Source organism: Silurus aristotelis, assembly GCF_946808225.1.
Source record: "Silurus aristotelis genome assembly, chromosome: 17".
In the NCBI taxonomy this organism is placed as follows: Eukaryota; Metazoa; Chordata; class Actinopteri; order Siluriformes; family Siluridae; genus Silurus; species Silurus aristotelis.
Window position 1 is genome coordinate 2,745,905 of NC_139590.1, and position 18,100 is coordinate 2,764,004.

The 18,100-nt window shown below is 42.0% G+C and overlaps 1 protein-coding gene and 1 long non-coding RNA gene across 2 annotated transcripts in view; one reads left to right on the forward strand and one right to left on the reverse strand.

The window, feature by feature from the left end:
• LOC310740386 overlaps positions 1–7,358 on the forward strand; it is a 10,259-nt gene extending 2,901 nt beyond the window's left edge. Inside the window, exons 2-3 of the long non-coding RNA XR_014537623.1 lie at positions 3,749–3,935; positions 5,239–7,358. This is a non-coding gene — a long non-coding RNA (uncharacterized lncRNA). The remainder of the gene's footprint in view (positions 1–3,748; positions 3,936–5,238) is intronic.
• prr14 (proline rich 14) lies at positions 7,291–17,849 on the reverse strand. Its single transcript, XM_083566862.1, has 9 exons — positions 17,695–17,849; positions 15,584–15,736; positions 15,203–15,305; positions 13,753–13,796; positions 11,356–13,389; positions 11,155–11,272; positions 10,425–10,534; positions 10,234–10,302; positions 7,291–8,489 (listed from the first exon to the last, which is right to left on the reverse strand). The coding sequence occupies exons 2-9, from the start codon at positions 15,715–15,717 to the stop codon at positions 8,180–8,182; spliced, it is 2,922 nt and encodes a 973-aa protein (XP_083422988.1). The 5' UTR covers positions 15,718–15,736; positions 17,695–17,849; the 3' UTR covers positions 7,291–8,179.
• Positions 17,850–18,100: the final 251 nt, after the last annotated feature.

An 18,100-nucleotide genomic window follows, 5' to 3' on the forward strand; every position in this document is an offset into this window, starting at 1 on the left:
GTCTCAAATAATATTTGCGGCTCAGATGAATGTAATACGTATGATGACAAATCCCGACTTATACATTTATACACTTTTATTTCACTGTATGTCTAGACGTTTTTGGACACCTGCCTTTTCCAGCCAGATGTGCTTAATCTCCAAATTGTTAGCACAAAGTAGGAGGCACACAATTATATACAACTGTATGTAATTGTATTGGATGGATTTGGTAGCGTGGATTTATTTTCTCTTCACTTGAACTGTGAGACCCAAACCTGTTCCAGCATGACAATGCCCCTGTGCACATGAAGATCTCCTTTACATAGGTTGGAGTAGAAGATCTCCTGCTATAAAGCACTGACCTCAACCCTGTTGATCATGCACCCCAGGCCTCCTCACCTCACCTCGATCAGTACCTGACTTTACTCACACTTGTCCTTGTGGCTGAATGAATGTCACACAAAGTCTAGTGGAACATCTTTCCAGAAGCGTGGCCTTTTCTATAATAGGAAATGGAGACTAAACGTGGAATAAGATGTTCAGAAAGAAGCACATAGTAATTTTATGGTCAGGGGTCCACAAACTTTTGACAGTGTAAAAGCTCTGCGTTTGTAGGTGTCGCTAAATGCAAATGAGTCATGTAGGTTATGCATGTAGGTGGCGCTAACCACAAATATTTACATATAATTATGTCTCCTCCCTTTAAATCACCGCTCCTGAACTCAGACGTGCTGGAGCTCTAACATGGACAATTGAAGAGAAAAAAATCCACATCTGTCTCAATCCAGTTTCATTCTCTCACACTACTGCACCGAGTATCAACAATAAGAGAAAAGAAATATATGTCTTCCTGAATCTCCCTCTCTTCATCCGTCTGTCTCCCAGAATCTCCCTCTCTCTGTTTGTCTGTCTCCCAGACTCTCCCTCTCTCTGTCTGTCTGTCTGTCTCCCAGACTCTCCCTCTCTCTCTGTCTTCCAGACTCTCCCTCTCTTCATCTGTCTGTCTCCCAGAATCTCCCTCTCTTCATCTGTCTGTCTCCCAGAATCTCCCTCTCTTCATCCGTCTGCCTCCAGAATCTCCCTCTCTTCATCTGTCTGTCTCCCAGACTCTCTCCCTCTCTTCATCTGTCTGTCTCCCAGAATCTCCCTCTCTTCATCTGTCTGTCTCCCAGACTCTCTCCCTCTCTTCATCTGTCTGTCTCCCAGACTCTCTCCCTCTCTTCATCTGTCTGTCTCCCAGAATCTCCCTCTCTTCATCTGTTTGTCTCCCAGAATCTCCCTCTCTTCATCCGTCTGTCTCCCAGAATCTCCCTCTCTTCATCTGTCTGTCTCCCAGACTCTCCCTCTCTTCATCTGTCTGTCTCCCAGACTCTCTCCCTCTCTTCATCTGTCTGTAGCCCAGAATCTCCCTCTCTTCATCTGTCCGTCTCCCAGAATGTCCCTCTCTCTGTCTGTCTCCCAGAATCTCCCTCTCTTCATTCGTCTGTCTTCCAGAATCTCCCTCTCTTCATCCGTCTCTCTTCCAGAATCTCTCTCTCTTCATCCGTCTGTCTCTCAGACTCTCCCTCTCTCTGTCTGTCTGTCTGTCTGTCTGTCTGTCTGTCTGTCTGTCTGTCTGTCTGTCTGTCTCCCAGACTCTCCCTCTCTTCATCTGTCTGTCTTCCCTAATCTCCCTCTCTTCATCCGTCTGTCTTCCAGACTCTCCCTCTCTCTGTCTGTCTGTCTCCCAGACTCTCCCTCTCTCTGTCTGTCTCCCAGAATCTCCTTCTCTTCATCTGTCTGTCTCCCAGAATCTCCCTCTCTTCATCCGTCTGTCTTCCAGACTCTCTCCCTCTCTCGGTCTGTCTCCCAGAATCTCCCTCTCTTCATCTGTTTGTCTCCCAGAATCTCCCTCTCTTTATCTGTCTGTCTCCCAAAATCTCCCTCTTTTCAGAATCTTCCTCTCTTTGTCTGTCTGTCTCCCAAACTCTGTCTCTTTCTTTCAGTCTCTTTCGATCTTTCCTCGTCTCCCCCTCCCTCTGTCTGCTTCTCTATCCATCTCTACCTCAGTGTGTCTCTGTGTGCATAAACAGAAAGGTGAATCTGAGGTAAACTAATTGTGTTACAGTAGAAGTATGTCACAGCCTCTGCATGTGTGTGTGTGTGTGTGTGTGTGTGTGTGTGTGTGTGTGTGTGTGTGTGTGTGTGTGTAACTGGAGTTCTCTGTACAGTTTTGTTCTGTTGAAGCGAATCTTCGTTGACTCGCGGTGCGGTTTTTCCTGATCATCAGGCTTTTACTGCTCTTACACACACACACACACACACACACACACACACACACACACACACACACACACACACACACACACACACACAAAAAAGGAGTAGCACCCAAGGCACATGCCATTCTGATCATCCAGGTCATTCCTTATTGTCTACGGTGTTCTTTTTTATCTCCACCCACATATTAGACGTTTATATATTTTTCGTACTGCTTTCACACAATGGATTTAAAACCGTGTGATTGTGACATCATTTAAGACCAATGCAAACTTTCAGCTTTAATTCTAAAGTAAAAAAGAAAAAAAAAAGAAAAGGCATTCTTATCCTGTTGTGGCTGCAGCTCTACCTCTGCCATGTTAATCTGTATTCTATGCGACTCACAGGACACGCCCCGGTCTCTGGAGTGTTGCGATACATCATATTGGCCGTAACAGCAGCGTTGCCATGAGAACACACAAATCACACAAATTTCAATCAATGCAATAAAAAAAAAAAAAAACAAAGACAAAAAAAAAAAAGAATACGAATTTGTGCTTCAGGTTTAACCTCACTGTGCACCGTCTCAGTTATGAAGGTGTGTCCATTTCCATTTCCATTCACTTAATCAGGCAGGTCCTATTTAAGAGATTTCTTGATTGTAAACAGCTGTGGCAGTAATCAGGCCTGGATGTGGCGAGAGAAATTTAACTCTAAACCACAGTTAAAACCACAGTTTTAACAGGGGGGGCAAACACTTTTTCACATGCGGCCATGTAGATTTGGATTTTGTTTTCCCTCAATTATAAAAACCATCATTTAAAAACTGCATGTTGTGTTCACTTGTGTTCCCTTTACTAATATTTAAATTAGTTTGATGATCTGAAACGTGACAAACATGCAAAAAAACTAAGAAATCAGGAAGGGGGCAAACACTTTTTCACACCACTGTATATATGCAGTACATATTGCACACGTATTGTGTTTGTATAGATCATATGTATCTTTGTATAGCTGTTTTTCCATGTCTCTCCATTTTTACAGTCTCAATAATCCCTGAGATATTTCACTGATAAGCAGATTCATGGTTTTTCATGTTTCCTGTACATTTCTCTCTAAATTCGTTCCTTTTTAACAAAAAAAATGTTTATTTTTAGTTCAAGAAGTTTCGCGAGCGGCTTTTACCCCATTTCCTCTCTGTAAAAACATTTCCTGTACTTTCAATTCCTCTTAAAAACCTAAACATGCTGTTGGAACTCCTTCCAGAGATAAAATCTAGTTTATTACCAGCTCCAGACTGAAACACAATGTTGGTGGTTGGTTATATAATGTTTTTTTTTCCAAAATAAAAAGTAAACACAGATGTTATCCTGAAACTGTGTATGTATGTGTGTGAATGAAAAAAACAGGAGGATGTTATGCGAAGACAAAAACGAAACTGCGAGGAGAAACCTCATCACAGAGACATGATATGACTCAGTCGTGCAACTTGTGATGTCGTTTTTGTTGTTTCAGTTTGCATTTGCAGGACAAAAATGCTTAACCACGAACCAAACAACGGCACTCCGCTTACCGATACGACCAAATCGGAAGATGTGGAACACGGCCCTTGTGATCACCGCCTCAAGGTGAAAGACCACAGGAAGCTGGCCATCTGTAGCATCCTATGTGGCCTGTCCTGCCTCGGCATCGTCTCGCTTATTTACTCTATTAAGGTAAAACACACACTCACACACACACACATCTTTACGCTACTGTTCTGGATGATGCTCCTGTGCAATACAATACGATTCAATTCACCCGATTCGATCCAGTGAAAAAATATGATGCTCTGCAATTCAATATGGTACCGACCAGAACCGAACCAGAACAGTTTGATTTTATTTCTTTGGTTCGGACAAACAGAAAGTCATCAATTTACTTAAGCGCCTTCTGACTTCTAGCGCGTGGCCCCTTCACACACAGGCCCAAAAAAAATAAAAAATGATAAAAATGATGCCAGGCACAGCTCTACCTCTGCCATGTTAATCTGTATTGTATGTGACTCTCAGGACACGTCGTATTCACGTAGCAGCAGCGGTGCTGAGAGAACGCGCTCGAGAAACAGTTCAGCGGCGAGAAAACGATCTACATATAAAATATCGGTCACTTTCTTGAGAAATTTTTTGACTGATGTAACTATGGTAAAACTATACGTCGCAATACAAACGCCTGCTTTCATTCGATGCACTTTTTTAAAGTCAATGCAAAAAAGCTAAACCACCAATATTTTCATGCTCAGTATTTATTTTTATATGGGAAATTTATTTACACCAAACACACATCTACTGTACTGCTCAGTGCTGCACCATCACCGTGTTTACCGTCTCGTTCTCTTGCGTTTTTTTGTTGTTTTCTACCCCGGAAACAACTTGTCCTGGGGCAACGTTGTGTTGATTCCTCATGTACTGTATCTGATGTTTTTGGCTGAAATGACAGTAAAACTCACTCGACTTGACATGTTGGAAATGCGTCTGCAAAATGCAGTAAATGTAAATGTAGTTCATTTGTTTTTCCGAAGTAAGCTTTTTTTTTTTACTTCCAAACCAATTAGATTGCAGCTCAGGGGGGCATTTGAGAGGAAAAAACTCAGCAAATCTTATCTTTATCTTCAATTTTTATAAAAAAAAAATCGTGCTCTGTAATAGACTCGGTTTTACTTCTTATCTAATTTGTTTTATAATTTTTTTTTTTTTTTTTAGCAAATTTGAGCACTTGTTTTTAAAAGCAAATTATATAATTCTATACTATACACACACACTATATAACAATTCAGGAAAACGCTCCGAACACACTTATACAGCAGGAGCTTAATGGTCAAGGCTCCGAGTTACTGATTGGAAGGTCAAACTGCCCCTGAGAAATCAGAAAGAATTTCACTATGCTGTGATGTTCATGTGACTTTACCGTGTTTCTTTACTGTAATAAAGTTTGACTTAAAAAAATTCTTACCTCCAATGTCTTCTTTCTCCTTCTCAGACTCGGGAGTGCAACAAGAGGAGTCTCGGGGCAACGTCAACAAAAGCCAAAGAATATTCTCAAAAGGCTCTAAAATGGGGAATAGGAGCCATTGTCGCATGGTGGCTTCTCATTTTTCTCACCCCACCGCTGGTGGGACTGCTGTCGTACTTGTTAACATTGTACGACTGAAACACAGAAGGACAAAGTGACATCTGAGCCCCCAAAAAATTACTCATGGACCTTAAAAAAAAAAAAAAAACATGAAGCTCCAAAGACACAGAGACACCAAAACTCTCCAATCAGCGGAAACAGAGACCTGAGAATGTTTGATGCTGCTTAAACCTTAATAAAAAAAAAAAAAAAAAAAAAAAGGACCAAAGTGGATAAAACCTGTCAAGCACTTGGACCACAAAGTCGGGCCCTTGAGCAAGGACCCTATCCCTCACCTGTTCAGATGTATTGATTATGTATTAACTGTACGGCTCTGGACTCTGAAAAAAGCCATAAATGTAACTTATTGCACCAAAATTCGAAAATCAGAAGAAACCACATTCTTTACACATCCTCAAACATGCAACCACTCGCATGAGCATTACAAGCACTTTTAGAAAAATCTGATGGATGGACGACGGATACGCTGACAACGTAGAATCATTATGCCTCTACCACCTAGTGGTCGACCAAGAACGCTGAAGATGGCCGATCATCTCCAAGAACTCTAAACAAGCAAGACACAGAGATCTGGCGTTTCAAAAAGAATGAATAACACAGTGTGGAAAACCAATGAAATGATGCATAGATGATCCACAACTACGAACAGAAACGTCGAAAGACAACATGAAGTGCATTAGAAATAAAACTTCTCCAAAACACCGTCAAGTCACGGAAACCTCGAAAATAATCATTAAAATAACCTATAAGCTGTTCCTCAGAGACGTCTTTAGGAACTTTTGGACATGAAAAGCTCATCACGGACGGTTCACAAGAACCTCAAACTTGCTCTTTTTTAATTGTGTGACCTTTTCTCATTAACAATGAAATGGTTCGATATTTACTAATTCTTTTTTTTTTTTTTTTTTTTTACACGTTTTAAGCATTACAGGAAGTGTGTGTATTCAAATCTATGAACAAATGTTTGTTTTTTGTTAACTATTGCTTTTTTTTTTTGTGTGTGTGTGTGTGTGTTCATCTGTTACAATAGAGATTCAGACAGGTTCATTAAAGCTCGTCTTCGTACTTCCTGTACGCCGCGGTTTGTCACGTAGAGGTCGACCAATAGTAAGGATGGATCGTACTTGCCAATAACCGATTAATTATAGCTGTAACATTATTAAAATAAAATTTAAATAAATTTAATGCTCTGGCCTCTGTTTAGTGATTTAAAGAGATCAATTTCAAGCACGACAGTTTAAATTTAAATTAAATGGCAACGATTTACAGCGAGGTTACATTTGTAACTAACTGAAGTTAAATGATTTAAGTTATATTTATTGTTTGTTAAATATTTACTAATACATTTTAAATTAATTTTCATTTTATATTTTAACTTTAGTTAATGCACTTTGAACTAACATGAATTAGGTACAGCACGTGGTGTCAGTGATTCGCCTCTAGTGGCCGCTCTCGCACTGTATATTACAGAGGACCTGCTCAGACGCCACCAGGAAAAACTACCGGTGTGGATTTTTGCAGAATGTCTGTGCCAATTTATTGGCAAAAACCTTTGATTCAGCCGACCTCTTTTTTTTTTTGTTGTATTAGGTATTAGGTGAGCGGTTTTTGAGACGAGCCGGTTGTTCACCTCCTCCAACAACAAGCACAGGATTGTGTTACGTTTATGTTACGGCACTGTATTATCACAGCTACTGTTGTACATTTTCTTTTTTCTTTTTTATACATTTATATCCTGAACATTAAAAAACTTTTCAACTGTTTACAAGCAAATGTTTGAATTAATAAGTATAAACATAAAAAAAAAAAAATAAGTATTACATGGAAAAAAAGGAAGAAAGAAAAAACAACAACACCTTTACCTGTTTCTCTATCATACAGGACGGATGCACTGATAAGTGAGTTATAGTTTTGTATTTATTATTTAACATAAAAAACAAGAAATAAACGACTGCAAAATGGACAAATTGTGATTTTGTGTTTCTATAAAAAGAAAAAAACCTAATGACCAGGAAAATAACAGTATACCGTCGTTTTACTATATACAAATACAAGGCTACAGAAAAAAAAAAAACAAAAAAAAAAAAACCCACACAAGTACCCTGAGAGACCGAGTGAACTTTTTAGGCAGCCTCATGACTCGATTTATTCTTTTTATTTTGCCTTTGTGTGTAAAGTGTGACCTGATGGACATGTCGTCTCTCTCGTTTTGGAAAAAAAACTGGATCCTCCTCAGCATGAATTCCAAATAAAGTGTTTGGCAAATGTGCACTGAAAAATATAAATATTTATTGTTACAACTGTATTAAACGTTAAAACTTTTCACGAAAGGAGCCGGCGAACGGAAAGCAATGAAGTCGAGTTTGCGTGTAAACAACTCGCTTTTGTGGCGTTAATCAATTTTCGAAGCGGACGCTCCCTCGCCGAATTCCAGCTATCTTTCCTGTTGCCTAGCAACGAAGCTCTTTCGCCTTTGATGGTGTGAATAAGCGAGCAGTTCTTGTGTTTGCGTCGCTGCAGATGGGTCACAAGCTGCTAGTAAAAAGCACGAGCCTGTGAGAGACAGAACAGTGTATAATCTGATGTAGAGAATTAATCTGAAGGTAAATTTGCAATAGAAAATCTGTTGTAATTAAGTGCTCTTTTCATGTGTACACTGCTGTGGTGGGAAAAAAAACAACAACAAACCTCATGTTAAAACTGTACAAAATACACCTGTACAAAAACGTACATTACTGTTCATCCCACAAAAAACAAAAAAAAACAAAACACAAAACCTGTGAAGGTTTCAATAAACCAGATCTTCGGTCGCCATCCACAAGTCCAAATCGTCAAGTTTGGAGCACAGGAGAGAATCAAAGTCCTGCACATGAACCGCTTCTTCTTCCCTGCCTCGCCGGGTTCTTCCCGTCCCAGAATTCCCTGCTGCTTTTCTCTGAGCCCCACCCCCACCTGCTCCGCCCACCAGAGGCCTTCTCGGCTTCCTAGCCACGCCCAGTTCTGGAAACTCGACGAATCGCTTTAGCCGCTTTGGGCCGATCAGGGACTGGGAACCGTCTCGCCGGCTGAGAGGGACTTCGAATATGGTCTCTAAGCGTCTGGAGAGAACAAACAGGCAAAGACATTTTATCGGATTTACTGCACTGCAAAAACAGTTGTAATTACTATAAAATGAAATAAAACGTACAGTTGACCATATTAATACGCGTGTTAAACGCTGACTCAAAAGACGCAAACAACCTGCGTGTTCAACGCTCTGAACAAACACCTTCCAGCCCTTCACAATCAACTGTTCACACTGACAAAGGTATGAATATATAGTAGAGGTCGACCGATTCATGGGTTTTGGTGATTAATCAGCACTGATATTTGATCGCTGGAACTATAGACAAAAATCCATAACAATAGTTTTTCCAGGTTGCTGGAGCATCTGAGAAGGTTCCGCACTCATTTTACAATACGAGAGCGGCCTCTAGAGGCGACTCGCCGACGCCCTGTGCTGGTCGTTTTTGACGCAAGACTTTGCGATGTACCTCGTTCAGGTTGGTTCAAAGTGTATTAACTAAAGTTAACAAATAAAATGGAAATTAACCTAATTTAAAAATGTATTCGTAAATTTTGCAATTAAAAAACTTCTAGATCGTTTATTAACTTCAGTTAATGATACTAATGGAATCTTACTGTAAAACTTAAACCATTTTATATAAAAATCCAAACAGTCGTGCTTAAAATCTTTAAATGGCTTCACGAAGGCCAGAGCATTAAAAAAAAGGAAAAGAAATGTAATTGTTTGGATTTTTTCCAGTATTCAGTTTAAATCCAACTCAACTACTAGAATCGGTAAAAATCCGCTATCAGTCAACCTCTAATATACAGTCTTACCAAATTATTATTATTTTTCAATTCTGTACTTTGAATACTGACTGCGTTTAGCTTAGTACTCGTTTCCTGCGCTGTACAATTGCTTAAAAAATGTAATAACAAAAAAATTAATAAATAAAAAAAAGATTTGAATTTGTTTTTGCCTTACAGCATTTGTTCTTTCACATGTACTCACAACCTTACCATTAGAAAAAACAAAACACAAGTAAAGCTTCAGATCGATTGTGTCTAATTTGTATCGCTGAGAACTGACCCTACAGGCTGCACGTATTCATTCCAACCAATCAGGAGCTGCACCTGCAAGTGAACTTAAGATCACAATTAACCGGTAGAAACTGGTTGGAAGGGAGCGTTTCAATTCCCCAACCTGTGTTGTTATAATAGTTTTCTTTGAACTATAGACTGGTGCGTTGAAAAATAAACAGAAAATCTTAACATGTGGGTATGTGTGTGTGTGTGTGTGTGTGTGTGTGTGTGTGTGTGTGAGAGTCAAGGACAAATGGTCACTAAAACAGCAGTGTTGAGGCCAAAACAAATGCACTAAACAAACAGAGTAACACAATAGAACCTGAATGTGAATCCGAGTCTAAAAAATGTTTTATGTTGTACGCCATTTGATTACGTTTATATAATTTCAGCAGGCGCCCATATCCAGAGTGACTTACATTTATTTATGCATACAACTGAGCATCTATGAGGTTAAGGGCCTTGCTCAAGGGCCCATTAGAGGCAGCTTAGCGTCGCTGGGATTTAAACTCATGACCTTACAATACCGCCGAGCAAAGGCATTAAATGAAATGACATTGACAGAAACTACAACCAGGTCGCTCTTTCAAAATTTCAATGACTTCTAGCCAATCGCAGCGCAGTGGGCGGAGTCACAATTGGAATACAACATGCGGGGTCTGTTTTACTGCCTGTGCGTAAATGTTGTCGGATTTCCTGTGCTCATTAGCTCACCCTTCTGGAGGTTTGCTGAAGTTTTTGTTGGTGTAGATTTCCTCCACGCTAAAAACTTTCTTCTTTATCCTGGAAAATATGTTTACATGTTTTTTTACATGCGCGCAAACACACACACACACACACACACATACACACACACACACACACACACACACACACACGTGTGCCAGAAGCTATCAGAAACCGACCTGACTGCTTTGGGAAGCCCCATGGGAGTCAGATTATACTGTGGTTTGGGGAGAGTTTTACGGATGCGAATTGAGGACACTTTTCGCCGTTCCACTTGCTTGCTGTCGGGCTGAAAAAAAAAAAGTATTAAAATACACCGACGTAAGGACGACGACACGTTTAAACCCTTCATTAACGTAAATAAAACAACGTAGTTAATACGAGGTGGTATCGAAAACTTTGAGACAAGTTTTGTTACACACCAACAGATGGCAGCACAAGGCTGCACGCACAGTCACAGGGAGCGCTGAGAGCGAGTCTCGAAACTTTTTTGACACCACCTCGTATTAACATTATACACTATAAGGACAAAAATTTGACCATAAGATTGGTAAGTGAGTTTCTAATGTGGTTCTTCCCCAAACTGTTCTCACAAAGTTGGAGGCACACAATTGTATCGGACGTTTTTAGATGCAGTAGCATTGAATTTTCCCTCCTCTACCCAAACCTGTTTCAACTATAGAGCTCTGCCTCTCGATGCATATTCCTTGCGGCTGAGGAAACGCAAATCTCCACAAAATCTAGTGGAACATTTTCCCAGGAGAGTGGAGGATATTATAAGAGCAAATGGAGACCAAGTATGGAACGGGATCTTCATAAAGGAGCACATATCCGTCCAGTGGTGAATTGTACACAAACCTTTTTGGTGATAGTGTATACTTATAATAATAAATGACTAAGAAGGAGCACCTTGATCTCCGAGTCGGACAAAGCTTTCTCCTCGGAGACGAGTGAGGATCGCTGGTTTCCTTCACCCCCCTGCTGAATCACAGCTTCCGGAGCCTCCATGGATATGGAATCAAACCCACTAGGAAAGAGAAAACCCAGAAGGATGTTCATCTGTTCGACATATTCACTTTCTTGTCAAATGATTACACAGTGTCAGATTACCTGCATCGTGAGGACACGGACGCCTTCCCGGGTGTGTGAGGAGCATCGCTGAAGAAAGCCGATTCGCCCGCGGAGCTGGAAAAAGGCGAAGGAGAAGAGGACGAGGCGATGCCGAGGTCGCTTCTGCCGGCGGCGTGTCCGCTGTCGTCGGCGTGGCCTCGGCTCGATTTCGTTGAGCGGAATGCCAGCGGGCTCGATAGAAAGCGGGAAATCAGGGACGACAAGGATTTCGAAGGGGAGTGTGGGTGCGAATAACCGGGCTTGCTCCCCCATGCCGGGTAAACTTCCTTTCGGAGACACAAGGGGGCGATCTCGCGCTCAATTTCCACGCTGCACACGGTGTGTCTGCGAGTCCGTTTGACCGGAGAGGGAGCGGTCGCGGTCGAATCGGGCGCCCTTTTCGGGGGGGAAGGGGGGTAACAAAGGGTTTTGTCGTCGATAAAAGGGGCAGAAGGGGCAACATCGCTAGCACGCTGCAGCGAGATGTCTGGGCAGGAGAGGCTACGTTTGAGTGGGTTCGTGCTGCACCTGATGGATGTAAAACACAGTTCTTCCTGTTCCAATTCATCTTGTTTTTCTCCTCGGTCTAAACACACTAACCACTTTTTCTCGAGGGGTCCATAGTCTGCTGACTGGTCGTCTTCCGTACCAAAGAGGTCCTCGGGTGTCGTTCTGGATGGACGCAAAGCGTCCGTTAGCACGACATGCTCATCTTCTGCATTCCTGCTCTTTATCATTCTTTTACAGGTCATGATCGAGCTTGTTTCCATTCCTTCATCCACGCCTGATCCAACCTTCAGGGTGAGGGACATGGACATCCCTTGGTCTTCAAACGGATCCGTGTTTTTTTTACTTCTGGTATTTTTTTTGGTCTTTGATTTGTGCCTCGTTTGACGGAGATCGTTCCTTCGCACTCGTTTTAATTCGGAAGTTCTGCTGCTTGAACTTAAAAGCTCTGCCGGATCAGCAGATTTCTCCCGTTCTCGGTTCTTCCGCTGTCTTGTCGCTCGGGAACTGGTCCACGTCACGGATCCTGACGGTGAAGGACCTTCTAGTGGTGTAGAATCGCTCGTCACATTCGGGCCCATGAGCTCGATCGAGGAACTTTTCACACCTTTCTCCTTTTTAATTCGAATTCTGGGCAGACCTTTTTTCTCTCTTTCTGAGGAATTACAAGAGCTTTGAACATCTCCAGTATTACATGTGCTACTAAAAGACTCGCCGGAAACCTGAACCCTTCTCCGTTTCCCCGTCTGGACCAGCGCCGGGTTCTCCAACGTCATGAGCTTTGGAGATTCTGCCGGACCCCCCGTTCCAATTGTGCCTTCCGTTCCTGCTCTTTTGACCATCACTACCAGTTCACGTCTCTTCGGTCCAATCGTCTGTCCGACTGCAGGTGTCGGAAGCCTCGATTTTTTCAAAGTCTGACCCTGAGGGTGGTATTTTTTCTTCGTGTGCTTTTTTAACTCGTCCGTAGTCATTTGTTCGCACAAAACGATTAACTTCTGCCCCGATTTATCAGAACTGACATTTTCGCTGGTCTCACTCGGAGAATTTAACGACCCAAAAGACGCGGCGTCCTCAGAGATCGAGTCTCCTCGACGTTCTGATCGGTTCTGTGAGCCCGCCACTTTGTTCTGCTCCGAATCGCTTGCGTTGCTCAAATCCGTGTCAAATCTCAATCTCTGGACGACTTCCAACTTTCTCAATGGGGTGAGTTTTTTCTTCTTTTCTAAAAACACGTGTTTTTTGTCGTCTGTCTCGACCTCCTCTCGGTCCTCGTGCGCTTCGGAGTTCGACTCGGCCGGAAACTCGCTGGGTTTGAAGAGCCGCACGGGGCTCATGACGATCTCGGCGAAGCTCGCCATCTTAGATTTGAAGGACTGGAAGATGGGGCCGATTACCCATCTCTTGGCTGGTGGAGGGCTTTCGGGATCTTTGTCCTCGTAATCCTGCGCTTTGGACGCGTCATGTGACCCCGAAGATAACGATGTTAACACCAACTTGCGTTTGCTGGACCTTGTGGTTTGGTCTCTGAAATAAAATAAAAAACACACAAAATATTATTATTGAAACGTGGAAAATTCTGGAGCTGCTGGTTGGTGACCCTGGTTTTGGGAACAAGCTCGTTTTGGATCAGATCCCGACTTCCCCGATACTATAAGATGTTGGACTTCTGATCCGAAGGTCATGGGTTCAATTCCCACAAACCACCAAGCTGCCACTGCTGGGCCCCTGAGCACGGCCCTTAACCCTCAATTGCTCAGCTGTATAACCGATAATGTAAGTGATGAATCTAAGTGGCTCTGGATGAGGGTTAGGCTTGTAAAACGTTCCTTCTGTTCAGACTACATCAATGACATGAATCATTCGGAAGAGCTGAAGAAAAGCACTCACTCGGACGGTCCGCGTCGTCTCTCGTCTCCGTCTTCATGGCTCTCCTGAAAGAATAAGAAAAAACAAAACACAACAACGTGAACAACAGCAACTGGTTCTGGAGGATTTTTCTTCGATGGTGTTCTTCATCTGATACGTTCAGCTTCAATTATCTGCTCCCAGGACGCTTCATGTGGAAGTCGACTCTCGCGAATATCGTCCTGGATTCTGTAGTGTGCAGAATATCGTGCACTATTGTGAACATTTTCGAAATATGATCTATTGGTTTCTATGGATGGAAATTCCATGGAGTCCAAACCGGACATTTTTGTCTCCAAGAGAAGAACTTGGTTTGGGTGGGTTTTTTTGGAGCAGGGAAGATTGGAGACTTCTTCCAGGTGAATTAACCTGACCTGACGCAGGCTCATTGGAATCGAAGTGACGAAGACGTCCAAAATCTGTGAGCGTTATTTAGAGAGCAGACGGTCGTCTGGACTGATGTCTATCATGGAATGACCTGCTCGGTCACTGCTCTGGGATGAACTGGGTCACAAGAAAGAAATCTCCAACTAGTGAAGAACATTTTTGAGGTAAAGTATTTCAGCTGAACGTTTGGAGAAATGAAGATGCTAAGAGCGTGTGAAGCTGTTCTTCATGCTAAACATCTGGATATTTATAGATTTGTTTAATCAGAGATTCGATCTTCATGTTGTTACGTGACCGAGTTTGATGCAGAGAAGAAAAAGGACTGAGATGATGCAAGGAATGCTTGTGTGTGTGTGTGTGTGTGTGTGTGTGTGTGTGTGTGTGTGAAAAAGACTCATCACTAATTTTACAGCACTGACAAATCAAAGCCTATTAGAATAAACACTATGCAGCCAAAAGTTTGTGGACACCCAACCATAAGATTGCGACGTGCTTCTTTTCAAAACATCAGATTCCACCTTTAGTCCCCACTCGCTTGTTATAATGAGCTCCACTTTTCTAGGAAGATGTTCCACTAGATGTTGTGGAGATTCATTCAGCTATAAAGCGGTGTTAGTAAAGTCCAGATGAAGGTGAGGAGGTCTGGGGTGCAGTTAATTCATCCCGAAGGTGCTCAATGGGGTTGGAGCTCTACAACGGGAGATCTTCCACAACCCATGTGAAGCAGATCTTCATGGAGCTGGCTTTGTGCACTGGTTTGGTCTACTACTTATACCATGTTCGAGGACATCCCATACGCCAACCTTCAGGTTACAGTTTGAAGGAGAACCATGTACAGCTGGGTGTCCCAATACTTTTGGCCACATAGTGCACCTTTGTGAAGTGGGTTTGAAATGATGGAAAGTTGTTTTAAATTATAGCGGCCCCAAAGCACACCTTTATTCTATTCACAAAAACAAATTAAAAACAGCTACTTGTCGCTTATATCCAAAAAAAATTATAAAAAGATGATAAAAGACCAAAAGAAACGACAATAAAACTCTACCGTGCTGCTTCTTTCTGCCGAAGTCGCTCGCTGCTGTTCTGAAAACTCGGCGCGATCGCTGTGGTCCATCCTGGCCGTCATCGAACTTCCCGGAACGTCGGAGCTGAGGGACGGAGCACAGCGCAGGTTAAAAACGTGGGGATCAAACCGGAGCTGGACGGAGTGATGCGGATCAGAACCGACAGCCAAAAAACAGGCCAATAGATAAATCCAGCGCAATTACATATGAAGTACACAAACCATGCAGGCGAGTGAAAGTAGAGATGAAGATTTTTACTTTGGAAATGTCCTGATTTGTTTATAAACACAGATTTACTTCCTACTTCATTGTATTTAAAAGCAACTTCCTGAATAAAAAAGTGGAAAGATGGAAGTCAGTACCGGTGAAAAGCAGCTGCGGTGTGATGGACGGCGTGGTGAGCGGGACGAAGGGCGGTGAGGGAACTCCCTCCGTCTTCCTCCACACTCGGAGAAGAGGTTTGCGTGTCAGGAGACGTCAGCATGCCCACCACCATATCCTGTGACCGGCTTGACCTGCAAAACACCGTCCGCAGCGGAGATCAGTGTCGTGAGGCGACGTTCCCGACGATGCTGATGATTATAGCGAGATGTTGTTTAATATCATGATTAGGACTGTTAGTGGATCAGGTTATAAGAGTAGAGGTGATGTGGGGCTCAGCCTTTGTTGCTTTTTATTTTTTACACACACCACACACACACGGGTGTTAAAGCAGTGGTAAGTTTGTTGTATCATGGCTCAGTCACATGACCCAACTGGTATCACCCCATTGCGTCTGCGATGCTCCTACACAGTGTGGCACAGAGACACGGGAGATTTTGGAACTAGGGATCGAGTCCCCAATGGAGCGTTGAGGGCTTCCTCACGACGGCAGCTCGGAACCCCTCCAATATTCTCTGGTGTGCCGGCAGTTCAACACCACCTGGGGGCGTCTTTTTTAACCTGTTCATTCGAAACGAGCAGACGGGACACGATCATGACGTCCTAACTGGTAACGACGTTGAAATTCTCTTTGTGCGGCACTCAAACAATCACCATTCTTATAAACGCTCTCCACCGTTCCACTGCTCCTCCCCACTGCTCATCCTCACTGCTCCTCTCCACTGTAATCTCTAATGGCAGGGGGCTTTGAAACGAGCTCACACTGGTTTCAAACAAATCACTGACACCAGGGTCGCCAAGTCCTAGTTCCAAAATGCTCCATTTCGACGCACCACCGTGTAGAAGGAGGCAAGATGTCTTTGAAGATGGGACGGATTCGATCTTCAAAACATCCTCCTCGCTCCGAGACTGTCAGGGTTTCCTCAGGGTTGCCCGGTTTCCTCAGACCGCCAAGAACAGTGAACGGAAAGGCAAGCGGGGACACGGGTCGTAAAGCAACGTGTGATCGTGTGTGTATAATTGCACAGATGATATTTCTTGGCTCCAGGCTTCTCCCGGGTTTTCCATGCGAGTCGTGAAGGAGTGCGAGACCGAACGCGCCTGCGTGTCACATGTACGCACTACAGGCGGATATACAAAGTAAAACGTATAGAGAAAAGGAAGGACGTACAAAAGGAAAGAAGGCTCTATGGAACGAATTATGAAGTGCAGAAGAATGGAAAGAAGAAAGAATTTGATTGGGTGAAGAAATAAATGAAAGAATACACACACACACACACACACACACACTATATATATATATATATATATATAAATATTATATTATATTAGTATTGCAGTACTTAGTACATTATTGGCACAGTCCTCAGCAACCCGAGACAAAATATTAGAAAAAATATTACTATTTATATGATTTCTGTGTGTATTATTTAATTACTGTTGTTAATTTCCACAATATAAATGTTTTTATTTCTACATATAATTGTTAAGTTTTTATATAAGTAATAGAAATATATCGAATAAATAAATAAAATTAGTAAACACACAGATACACACTTTGCGACAGAAACATTGCCAAAGCGACCAAAGCAAAACACTAATTACCTGTGATTTTAATACATTAATAAAGAAATAATAATATTTTTAATACGTAATCGGTGAAATAAATTAAGAATAAATTTAATTGTTTGCTAAATTGGCCCCAGCTTTTTTTTTTTTTTTTTTTTTATTAATAATTTCTCTATGATAATAATTTGAAGAAATGCGAAAGAATTCCTCCTCTGTTTGTAAAATAATAATCAATAACAAATAAATAAGTTTTTCGAGGTCAATAATTAAACAGAGCCACAATATTTGCTTCAATATACAAATTGTAAACATTAAATACTCAGATAAATGGATGGGAAGAAAACTATTTACTTTAAAATGTATAAAAAAAAAACAAAAAAACAAAAACAAAATGATGTCATGTTATTTCGACTCCTGACACGAGAAGGAAAAAAATATTTCAAACAATTACATCAAATGCAATAAAACACACGCGAACCTACAACTTTATACAAATATATATATCCTGGTTCTTAAAGTGTACCGTAAATGATTCTGATGAATTATTGCACAATAACACGATCAGATCCGGGATGATGGTTGACATCTTCACGCCGCAGCGCCGCTCTAAAGGTCCGCCATCTTTTTTTTTCCCCCTACCCACGCAACTCAGGACGCTCCCTACCCATTCTGACCAATCAGATTTCTTGTTATTGGAACGTGTCTTAAATAAATCCCACCCACTAACCAATCATGATGCTTGGTATACCTGATAAACCAGGGCTCATAATGTAGACGTCACCGAGGCTGAAGGATTCAAAAGGAACGAATGCGATTGGCTGATTAAATATGAATATGCAAATAGATTTAGCGGATGCGACCACTAACGCGCTAACGCTTAATTTAAATCTCGGCATAATTGTAGTGCACTAGAGGAACCCTAATGACCG

Excerpts from the sequence above, each read along its gene's own strand:
- prr14 (XM_083566862.1), bottom strand. The coding sequence starts at position 15,717 with ATGGTGGTGGGCATGCTGACGTCTCCTGACACGCAAACCTCTTCTCCG. Across the intron at positions 13,797-15,202 it reads CGGCAGAAAGAAGCAGCACG|GAGAGCCATGAAGACGGAGA; the intron begins GTAGAGTTTTAT and ends TTATTCTTTCAG. Across the intron at positions 13,390-13,752 it reads AGACGACGCGGACCGTCCGA|AGACCAAACCACAAGGTCCA; the intron begins GTGAGTGCTTTT and ends ATTTTATTTCAG.